This window comes from Sprattus sprattus (assembly GCF_963457725.1).
Source record: "Sprattus sprattus genome assembly, chromosome: 3".
Taxonomy (NCBI): domain Eukaryota; kingdom Metazoa; phylum Chordata; class Actinopteri; order Clupeiformes; family Clupeidae; genus Sprattus; species Sprattus sprattus.
The window spans coordinates 9,599,054-9,610,563 of record NC_137922.1 but is presented as its reverse complement, the minus strand read 5'-3'; the positions used below and the strand labels follow the sequence as shown (position 1 = coordinate 9,610,563).

General features: G+C 46.0%; 1 protein-coding gene across 1 annotated transcript in view; it reads right to left on the bottom strand.

Moving 5' to 3' along the window:
- Nucleotides 1-2,470: 2,470 nt before the first annotated feature.
- The window catches only part of erbin (erbb2 interacting protein), a 63,267-nt gene continuing 54,227 nt past the window's right edge, over nucleotides 2,471-11,510 (bottom strand). The window contains exons 20-26 of the mRNA XM_080834131.1: nucleotides 11,186-11,369; nucleotides 9,605-11,081; nucleotides 9,298-9,354; nucleotides 8,194-8,349; nucleotides 6,353-6,445; nucleotides 5,955-6,029; nucleotides 2,471-5,609 (exon numbers count right to left, since the gene is read on the bottom strand). Of these exons, the coding sequence (XP_080690257.1) occupies nucleotides 5,502-5,609; nucleotides 5,955-6,029; nucleotides 6,353-6,445; nucleotides 8,194-8,349; nucleotides 9,298-9,354; nucleotides 9,605-11,081; nucleotides 11,186-11,369 (2,150 nt within the window). The 3' untranslated portion in view covers nucleotides 2,471-5,501. The remainder of the gene's footprint in view (nucleotides 5,610-5,954; nucleotides 6,030-6,352; nucleotides 6,446-8,193; nucleotides 8,350-9,297; nucleotides 9,355-9,604; nucleotides 11,082-11,185; nucleotides 11,370-11,510) is intronic.

Sequence of the window (11,510 nt, the reverse complement as noted above, 5' to 3'; positions counted from 1 at the left end):
ACTGATTTAAGATGACCTGACCAGATGACTGTATCTGTTCACCAAGAATGGGTGTGGGTGAAAACAACAGGGGGAGGGAGGGGGGGAGCAAGAGTTGAAAAGCACAGTATTTGTTTGTTTGTGTGTGTGTGTGAGCGAGCACTCACACATTTGTGTGTGAGAGAGCAAGATAGGGGGAAAAGGGGGAGAGGGGCAGAAGAAGTGTTCCTTAGATTGGAAAAAACATTTGACTAATACTGTAGTACTGTATTAAGACTTCAATTAATTCCCTGAATCTACTCTGGTACTACAAAAAATTCTCATGTTTCAGTCTGAGATGGTGTTACGACCCCTGGTGGCTCGGAGTAGAAAGATATCAATACCTTGATCCATTATGCTTTTACGACTGCGTTTCTATGCTGCCACGCAGTCGCTTCGTCGCAGTTGTGAACGTTTCGTGTGGCGTCCCTGCGGTGTTCCTGTGGTCTCCGTGCAGTCTCCACCGTCTCAACGAATAGTCACAAAATTTGCGATGTGCACGTCAGGCCACGGAGAGGTGCTCGGAGGGGTTTCGCAACGACGTAGAGGGCTATGCGAGTCCACGTATAAGGTCAACCATAAATAAGGCTTTAGTAGTAAAGCACTTTTGGTCAGTACAATCTATAACTGTTCAGACAGACAGTAACCTTAAGCCAATTGCTGTAGTGCAACTGTTATCATGGTCAAAATCAAGAAAAAACGGAACTATCCAATTTTCTATTTGATTGATAAAAACATTAGATATTGTAATGTTATATTGGCCGTCAGTACGTCAGTAAGTCTGTACCTACTGGGCTCTAGGCAATGTAAAGCAATGGTGTGTACCTCCAAATTTATAGCCGAGATGTTTGGGATAGTGCTCAGGTTTTAGAAACGTACACTTTGATATAAAACTCATGTTTTAGTACTTTCTTAGCAACTAGGTGCATGCCTGAAATAATAGATTTCTGAATAAAATTTCACACCTGTATTTTAAGTGCATATTGCCCAGGTACGAGTTTACCATAACAACAATCATACCACTGAAAATAGCATGTTTGAATAAGTAAATGCACACAATATGAACTTGGTACCTTGGACCAAACTATGAACAATGAACTCATTTCACAGCAGTTTGTTCCATTACTTCTTAGACCACAAATGGTAGAATCTGTGTATCCAACACAACACCTCCAGAAGGCTCAATAATGGTCTCTGGCATCCCAGACCCACCCCTCTCCTGATTCACAATGGCTTAGGACACATGTCAATAATAATAATAATAATACCAGACACAACAGATACACCTCAAAATATCTCGAAAAGATTTTACATGCATATCTCAGTGTCTGAATGAGCCTTGCCTCACTCGACACGAAGTTGGTGAGTCATGATATCCAAATATAAAGCGCTGAAAAATCACCGAAAGGTGCTACACACATGCTCTCACACGACCTGGTCCTTGGATATTTAAGGACACACAGTTACGAATTGAAGCACGTAAAGCTGCATGCAAAACCTTTCCCCTTCTTCCTAGTGAGTGAGTGCATAATAAACTTAAGGGAGGAAAGTGCAGAAAGAAACTATGGTGGAGATGGACCACACACTGTTTGGCAAATTCATTATTAAACCAGTTTGGGAATGTATAACAGTTCCAGAAAGGCAGCACCTGACATTAATTTAAATTTCACATACACGTTTTTAAGGCCGTGATTACATATTTGTAGTAAAACAACTTTGCTTTAGGTGATTTGCTTGGTTTCCTACAAGTGAGCTTGGCTGACATTTAGCCAAATGAGAGGATCTTTTTTTTTTTAAGATTTATTTATGGGCTTTTTAGCCTTTATTTGGATAGGACAGTGAAGTATTTTGGACAGTGGCTTGCACCACAGTGCCCCCCACATATTTCAGTTTCTTAGTTGTTGTTCTCTGCGTAGAGATGACCACAAACCACATGGGCTCTACCTACTGCATATTCACACACTGGAAAAAAAAGTTGGCTGAACAACAGTGTGAATGTGACAAAGCAAACCTGTTCTAACTGGAGAAGAGCATTATTAAACGGTTTTGCATGGGTTCAACAACGTGAAATCATTCGTTCAACAGACCTTGTTAAGAGTTGTGTTGATCATTAAGCCTATTTTGTGGCTATGCTCAAATTAGTCACGATCTAGCCATATCCGTTTCATATGAAAAATAGTGATATTAAGGTTGTTTGAGCGAGAGCTTCCATGACTGAAAAGTGGTAGCTCCCCATTCCATTGTCCTGCTCAGACAGTCATAGTTCTATGCAGCAGAGCAGTGACATCCTTACAAATCGCTGTGAAACACATTTCAAATGTAAATGAGATTCCTTTAGCTTTGCACAGAGCTTACAAGTTTATACCAATGGCCAAAATGAATAGCTTTGGACAGCCAATCCCAACACGGCTTAAACAAACAACAAAATGAACACTTCATTTTTAAGAGCATTAGTTTATTTATCATTATCCACAGGTTACCTCAGAAACTGTGTAATTATGTACAAAATCTGGAATGTTGAATAAATGCATACTGATCATCTCATCTCTAGCTGCTTGCTGATCCACCCCACTGTGAGAGCTCTATGACTGGGTCACTCCAGGATCACACATTATTGCTGGTTTCATCAATTCAGATTAACTAATGCCATGGCGATTTCTTCTTTTTGACTTTGTAAAAGTATTTACATTTGATTATTTTTTTTCCTCTCTACTGCAAGAAGCTAAATAAATTAAAAGGAGGGTTCGTTTTAAAGATGGTAGACTATATCCACAGGTTTAGGCCCAGATTGTCATTATCTGTACATATCTGTTTCTTTGTAATGAAAATAAACAAAAAAAAGATATAAAAATATGACAATTACAGGAATATTTCCCATTAAAATGATATTTCAAACAAGCTTTAAACACAGAGGATGCAGTGGCCACAACAAAAAAAAGTGTTAAAAAAAAGGAAAATTGGTCACTCAAAACAACTTTAAATGTAGTCCCCAGAAATGACCCATGATATGAAGATCATCCAAGCAGAGTTATAGCCAATGAAACACCACCTTTAAAATAATAATGGGAACAGTGGACACCACCTATCCCCAGTAAACCCTCATCAGTGGAAATCCTGTTGCGATGATACAACACACAGCCGCGTGTGTGTGTGTGTGTGTGTGTGTGTGTGTGTGTGTGTGTGTGTGTGGGATTCTGCTTCTGCTGAGACCAAACACTTGCACACACAGCACACACCACTCAAAAAGCAGACAGTTATGTGATGCCATTACGGAACACGAAATGTCTAAACATACTCCAACATGATGTCATTACAAATGTACACTTCTTATAAAATCAACAGTGCTTCTTGCATACAAAATAAACGTTTTAATCATAATCATCTGAAGGGAAAAATGTTTCAACTTTTGTGAGTTTGATCTTTTCTAAGCATTCGTGTGCCCTGCTTTGGAAACAGGTAGTTAAGAGAAGAAAAGAATAATAATAATAACCGTACAAAAATACAATCCCATCGTGTACTTCATGCAGTCAGTTTAGTTCATGCGCCTCACACCACAAAAGTCTTCACGTTACTGTGGCGACCAAAGTCACCTGTGAGCCCTCGAACATCACAGTTCAGTGTCACAGGTGTATCGCAACTGAACATTTCACAAGATCAGCTCAGGGGGTTGGTGTGTGTGTTCGGCGACTGACATGTAACGACTGCGGTAAGTCCTCTCCTGTGTTGGGAGTCTTTGCGATACAGGGCAGGTTGTGAGGAAAAGGCAGGGGGAGCGTTATGTCTACGCAAACGTCTTTGCCATTTTAAAAAAAATAAAAGGAGAAATAAAAAGAGCAGAAGGTTCATTCCTGCAAAGTCTTATAAAAAGTCACCATTAAAAAAATGCTGTATCACAATTGATGTCTCCTAAAAGTGTCTTTTTTTGTTTTGTTTTCGTTTGTTTGTTTTAATGTATGTATGTAAAAATGCAAACAGAAATCTCTGTTGCTGCAGGAAAAATAAAAGCTCTTGCTGTATTGCTGTTCCAGCCTTGTCTGCAGGTGAGTGAGTATTGCTCAAGTGAAGAGGGCTCAGGCCGCCTCCTCCTCCTCTTCCTCTTTTTCCCTCAGTGAGCTCAGGGTTCTTGGCACTTATTTGTCCAACAGTAAAGTCACAGGAAGCAAGTCGGCAGAGGACAGAGGGCAGGGGTGTACTGTCCATCTGAACCAAGCTCAGTGACAAGGCAGATTTTGTGTTTGTGTGTGTCTGTATAGACGTTCATTTGTCTCTCACCCTCACCCTCACCCTCACACCCTCACACACACACACACACACACACACACACACACACACACACACACACACACACACACACACACACACACAGGCAAGTGTGGAGAGAAGAAGCCACTGGACCCCCAGCTGACCCCCGCCTCCTCCTCCTCCTCAGCTCCAGCTCCAGACTTCACAGACTTTGGTTTTCCGTCTCATGTCCTACTCCGCTCCCTTCTCCCATTTCTCCTCTACCTCTCCAGGTTCTCCTCGCTCTCCTCCTCTCTTTTAAAGCCAGGCAGGTGAGGCCTAGCAGACAGTATACAAATCCATAAAACATACGGGGGGAAAAATCCCTATCCATTGCCATCTCTTATTGCATCTTCTTGAAATCTCCCATGCTGTATCTTCAGGTGTTCACCCACAGTGGTAAGAATCTAATCGGTTGGGGCGAGGGTGGGCGGCTAAGGCCAGGTGAGGCTGTGGGTAAGCCGGAAAGGCGTCTCTACAGCTGAGGGGTATTGGGGTCGGAGTTTAGGGAAGGGGAAACTGGGTGCACAACAATCCTGGCTGGACTTGAATGAACCAGCCAATCCCCAAATCCCATAGCTGTGTGGACCGAGTTCTCACACGGGTTCCTTCAGATCGACGTGCCTGTCCACCGTAAACACGTGCGAGTCTTTCAACACTCTTTCTCATTTTTTTTTCTCTCTCTCCTTCTCTCACACTCTCTGTTCCACAAAACCCAACTGAAGCCTCCCCTTAAATTAAAACTCAAGCGCGTGACAAAGGCATGTGGATGGAACCAGAGGGAAAGCCTGCCCCCTGTTGGTGATCTGCAGTCAATGCTGAATCTATGACGGGCTCTACTGTCTGAAACGCAGGTGACTCGTTGGTGAAAAAAATAAAAACTCTCTCTGTCTCTGTACAGTCACTCTGCCGTCAGCTACACAAGCCAACCGCTATTCCACAGTGAAGGTATCTGTTAAGGGTTTGTACAAAAAAAATGAAATCAAAATTAAAAACATGCTCCACTCTCCCATGCGGCCCATGTCCAGTGGTTTAAACCTCAAAATGTGCCCGAGTGGGACCCTCTCTTCCCCACCCCAGCTGTCAGTCTCTTCACAGCTGGCTCTTTTAAAAAAAGAAAAAAACACAACGTGGACATTCAGGTTTAGTTCTCCTGGTCTCTCTGTAGTCTGTCTGTCTGTGCCTCTGTGTGGGGCACGGGTCTATGCAGCCATCTCACGGATGATGAGCAAGTCCACAGTGTTGGGGAATTTCTTCAGCAGGGCCACGGCGTTGCCATGGTCGATGTTGATGAAGCTGTAACCGTTGGCCTGGAGGAAGAGGGTGGGAGAGCAGAGGAGAGGAAGGAGAGAGAGGAGAAGAGAGGAGAAGAGAGGTGAGGAGAAGAGAGGAGAGGTGAGACGGTTAGTGGGTTCACTGCAAACAGGATGCTTGACTATCAGCATCAGTTGGTGATGATGGAAGCTGCCAACTGTGTCGCTTAACGGTATACTTTTGTGTGTGTAAGCTGTACGGCTAGACAGGGACTCGAGATGATTGAGAGAGAGAGAGAGAGGGTTCGAGAGCTGAAGGCAGCTCTTCTGAGGTAAGATTTGGGTATACAGGTGACTGGTGTAGCAGGTGTTGCGACAGATGAGAGATTAAAAGACTCCTACTTGGATAATTTTGTCTCCAGGCTGTAGATATTTAGAGGCGGGTCCGTCGGGTTGCACTCGCGTCACAAAGATGCCCTAGGGTGAGATAACACATCTGATGAAGCTCAGAAACAAACCCCACGGTTAATATGCCCTAATAACAACACATCAGCGACTAAAAATAATGATCATTCTTATCCTGGGAATTGTTTGATCAACAAATTCATATTAATCATAAAATGTATGCATACATTTTGGACAGTTTTAGTAGGTCTAATGCAGTCTATGATTTATTAATTGGACATCAGTGCGTACTCACTCCTGTATGGTAAAAGGTGCTCAAAAATGGCAACATTAACCAAGTGTGTTTACTAAAAGTGTGTGTGCATTATCATGGTGTTTTGCAGATGAAGACCTACATTATCATCTGGCCTGAAGGGGTTCCCTCGTCCTCCCACTCCCCCTGATATGCTGAAGCCCAGCTCTGGGTTCTTCTCCATCTTCACACGGATCTGAAACATTAACCACCATACTTTCATTAGAATCCCAGAAAGATCACACTACAACACAAGGAGATAGATGCTTTCCTGGTCAATTTATAAGTCGGTTTATGTATATAATATTCTTACAAGGCATACAGACATATAGACAACAGTCACTGAGGTTATATTGCAAACTACATCAACTTCTGCAGAAGAGCATTAATCCTGGCAATTACACATGCACAGCGAAGCATCTTTACCAACAACATCTTGTTCAGAAGCCCATCAACTTTAACATGCCTCCTACACACACACACACACACACACACACACACACACACACACACACACACACACACCCCTCACCAAGATCCCTCATGAGAAAGCTCATTAACTTGATCAGCTCTTAAACAAGCTTGTTATTCACACCTCACCAAACCAAGCCTCGTTCAGGTGATCATCCCCTAATTACGCCCCATTCACACATTCATCACACCAACAGAATCCCCCCCCCACCACAAAATGAACACCTCAATGACTGAACTGTGGCTTAAAAGAGCCCAGAAAGGCATCCTTCATGTGGGTTTGGCACTCTTGTTTAAACCCTCCACTGACAGGAGGGGTGTGAGCAGGTTGTGCTTTTTTAAACAAAAGAAAACTGAGAGGTATATGTCCCATGTTTTTCTTGTGTGAAGTTGGTAAGCTGATTTGAGTTTTTAATATGGATGCACCGATCCGAAATTTGTATCGGTATTGGTGCGGATTTGTTTTTTTATGTTTATGTATATACTTGAATCCTATTCCTTCTACAGTACAGTATTGACGATACAGTAGGCCTACTGCCTTTCGTACCTTATTGCTTAATTACAAGTTGGGACTACCTCTAATGCTATTTATTTTGAAAGTCTACCAACCAAGCTAGTGAAGCTATTGTATTCTCAATTTCAGCTCCCTTGTTATTTTATTATTTATTTTGTTTAACATTGTACATTTTGAATCCCTAATTGCACTGACTAAACCAGTCACACTTTATTTATATGATTAAGATTGTTTTACTGGTGCAAAATTTTTAAATAAATAAGTAATTCAGTACATTTATATCTGCTTATTTGTTTTTTTTCAGTCAAGTCTCATGATCCCAGTCTTTTCCCCCCCAATGAAACCTACAGTTTGTTACCATAATTTCGCGCAGTTTTTTTTATATCGGTATCGGATCTATATCGGTCGATACTAAACCTCAGATATCGGTATCAGTATCGGAGGTGAAAAAAGCGGAACGGCGCATCCCTGGTTTTTAACGTAGCTTCCATTTCTCACACAATGAGATCTATACTTCCAAAAAGTGCCCTGTGATTTTGAAGAGGGTTTGCATACAAACACTGCATTGGAGCGAGATGTGATCATTACAATAAAAGGGCACATGGAAATTAAACAGCATTATCTGTATCTCACCCTCCCAGCAATTATGCAAAGGTTTCTCTGTAACAATCTCATTATGTTAACTGAATCACATACACCCTCACTAACGACATTTTAACACCTTAATCAGAGGCCCACCTGCCTTAAACACATCTCCTTATAGTCCTCACACTAACACACACACTTCTCACCAGCAACCTCTAATCTGAATGGCCATCTGCTGTAATCTCAACTCTTCAACCGCTGTTAAAAACACATTTTGCAATGAATTCTCATAGAAAGGCCCATCTGCCTTAAACGCATCTCCTTAACATAACACACACACACACACACACACACATGCTGCAAAGAAGACCCACCTCCTGTTGCATGATCTCGTGTGGGGCGGCCGGCGGCCCATGAGGGGGCTGGGAAACCTTCATCATCAGGTAGTCGATCAGCTGCTCCCGTGAGGGGTGGCGCGCCATGGTGGGCTGAGCGCCTGACATCTGGGGCCGCCCGTTCATCAAAGGCACCTGAGCAACGTCACACACGTTAACTAAACTGATGATTCACAAATAACGAAACTGATATTTCATTGCAGCCAAACAGATTAACTTCAACAAAATGCAGAACATCTACATTTATGTATCCACATGTACAGAGTGCACAGATACATCTCAAAAATTAGTACACCTAATCAGTGTTCCAGTCACAGGTAGGTGTTGCAGCCACAGCCTGCTTTAACAGCTCACTACCATCAGGGGGCGTGTGAGCTTCATTTGATGAATGCACAAGGCTCCAGTGCTTGTGTGTGTGGATCTCTTTATTTAAGCATATGGTGATTACAAATACAACTAGGTTTAAGGGTCACAAGGTCTTATATAACAACGTTTTTTTTTTTTTTTTTTTAAAAGCCTAACAAAACAAAAACAAAAACCCCCATCAACATTTGTAACACACTTCTCTGCGAAGATAATGCACACATCAAAGCGCTTTAAGCCTGGTTCTACTGGCTTAAAAAATAGAAAAAGTATAAAAACACATTCGTGGTTCTGTAATCTCATCATTCCTAGCCCCAGCTATCATACATCGCAATGAGCAGATCTGCGGCCTACTTGAGATAAAACACCTTTCTGCCGAGAGGCCTTCGGGGTACTCTGTCCCACGGGACAGCGGCCCAACTCGAATCTCCCTGCGCCTTAATTACAGCTAATTAATCACTGCAGGAGATGAGCTTTCGTACTGCGTTAGTCTCGCAAGTCTCCAGCTGTCAGGCAGGCTTTTGGGGAAAGGAACTCAACTGTGAAGGTTGTTTCGACGGTTGCTGTAGTGTTTAAGCTCTGAGTTTCTCAAATACAGTGCATCAAATTACATGATACAAGTTGAACAGAACATGGGAACAGAATATCTGAGGACTAAAAAAAGATAAGCGAGCCAGAGAGAGAGAGAGAGCGAGCGAGAGAAAGAAAATAAGTCCTTACTTTTCTCAGTGTGTCAGAGGGATACGCTGGGGGCCCTGGTGCCCAGATGATGTCGTCCTGTGGGAGGAATGCAACTCATGTTAGAAAGCCACTTTGGGGAAAAGAATCCCATGGAGGAACAGGTAGAAAGAAGGAAGCGCCATTCTATCCAGTTGTCAGAAGCATGACACTTAAATGAATGGACTAAAATCTGTTAACTTTTAAAGAAACATGGAAACAAGAGTATAATATACAACAATATTCAGATACATTCAACTACTTTAAAATCCCAATGCCCTGATGTGGGCCTGAAGAATACAGCCCATACCTTCTCCATCTTCTTTGCCTCAATGTGCCGCATCACCTGGTCCCTCCAGTCGGGGGGTACCCTCGCCCCACCTGCCCCCACCCCCGCTGGCCCGTCTAGCAGCGAGTGCTCCGACTTAACCCGCGGGCCGGGCCTCTTGCTGGGGCTGACCTGGCCGTAGCCGAAGTCGCTGACGGACATGGTCCTTTCGGGCAGCTCGTGGGGGGCGGGGCGGGCACTGTGCGGGCGCGGCATCCCGGGGCCGTCCATGCTGTACGTGCGGGCCGAGAGCGGGCGCTGCTGCAGGCTGTGGCTGGCGGCCAGGGGCCCGCGCGGGCCGCCCTGGAGGTCGCGGTAGCTCAGGTAGTCGCCCTCGGACACCGCCACGCGCCGCGGCTCCGCCATCCCCATGGAAACCGCAGAGGAGTTGCTGGTCTGCCGCTGCAGGGTGCTCCGCTGGGGGAGGAGCCTGTCCTGGGGGAGGAGCCTGTCCTGTTTGGCCCACATCTGTTGCTGGGGGGGCATTGGGTAAGGGGGGGCCTGGTTGCGGTTGGAGTAGTTGGTGTTGGCCAGGGAGTGCTGGGGGGGCAGGTAGGGCTGGTCGGGGGGCACGGGCGTGCGCGGGGACCAGCCCTCTTTGGGCATGGCACTGCTGGCATACTGTACCTTGTACTGGGGGGGCGGGGGCCGGCTAGAGCCACCAGCGGCAATGGAAGCGGGCGGTTTGTGCGTGGACAGCAGGTCGGAGGAAGAGGCCGAGGAGCCGGGGTGCACCTGCAGGGGCTGGGCGCTCAGCAGCGAGGCCGACTTGGAGCGGACGATGCTCTGGCCCTGCGCCCCCGAGGCCGCCTGGCGGACAGCTGCCTCGTACGCCCCACCATCCCCTTCCATGGAGTACAGCCTCATGCCCCCCGTGTCCATGTTGGTGATGCTGTGAGACTTGGTGACTTGTGGCGGAGGTGCGCACCGGCGGTCGGGCGAGAGCTCCTCGGTGCTGTAGGACAGCCCGTGGTCGCTGGCGGTCACACCCGCGCACGCCGTCGCCACGCTCTCGTACCTCGGAGGCGGCGGCAGGCGTTCCTCGGCTCGCTCGATCAACCGCTCGCTGGACGGCGTCTTGGCCAGCTGGTTCCCGTTCTCGAGGTTCTCCAGCGAGGCGTTATCGTTCCGCAGGGGCAGCGTCGGTTCATGCTGCAGCGGGGCCCGGGGCATCTTCTCGCGGCCGTCGAACTGCACCATGTTGTCGGGGGCCATCTTGGCCACGTTCATGTTGATCTGGTCCCACTTGTTGTAGGCCTGGGGCAGGCCGTTGTTGATGCTCTTGTCGATGAGGACCAGCTTCTCCTCCATGGTCAGCTCGTAGCCGGCCATGTCGTTGGCCTGCGGAGGATAGCCGTGCTGGTTCTTCAGCAGGGTATGAAGGGCCATGTCGGAACCATTGTAGTTCTGCAGAACCGAACCGCCTTTCTGCAGTGTGTTAAGGTTCTCATCCTCTGGCCTACATAGACAGAAAAAGTGCCATCAGGAAGATGGGGTTATGGTGAGTTCAGGGTTGTGGATTGTGTGTGTGTGTGTGTGTGTGTGTGTGTGTGTGTGTCCTACCTGTTCTTAGGCAACAAGAGCATCTTGGCCTCCTTCTCCGGGGTGCAGAGGGAGTTGTCCTGGCTACTGTCGGTCGTCAGGGAGACAGAGTCGGACATGCGCGAGGGAGACGAGCAGTTGCTGTTGTTCTGGTTGCTGTTGGCAACAGTGTCGTCGAGGAGGGAGTCCGCATCCTTACTGTCGTCTGTTTAAGCAAACAGAGTGAAGTGATCAAATATGTACACAAAGGAGGGGCAGGCCAATGATAACCCCACTCCGAGCATACAGCCATCACAGCTACAATGACGTCCATAACAAAGCCAGTCTATAAACACGTTCATGTCTT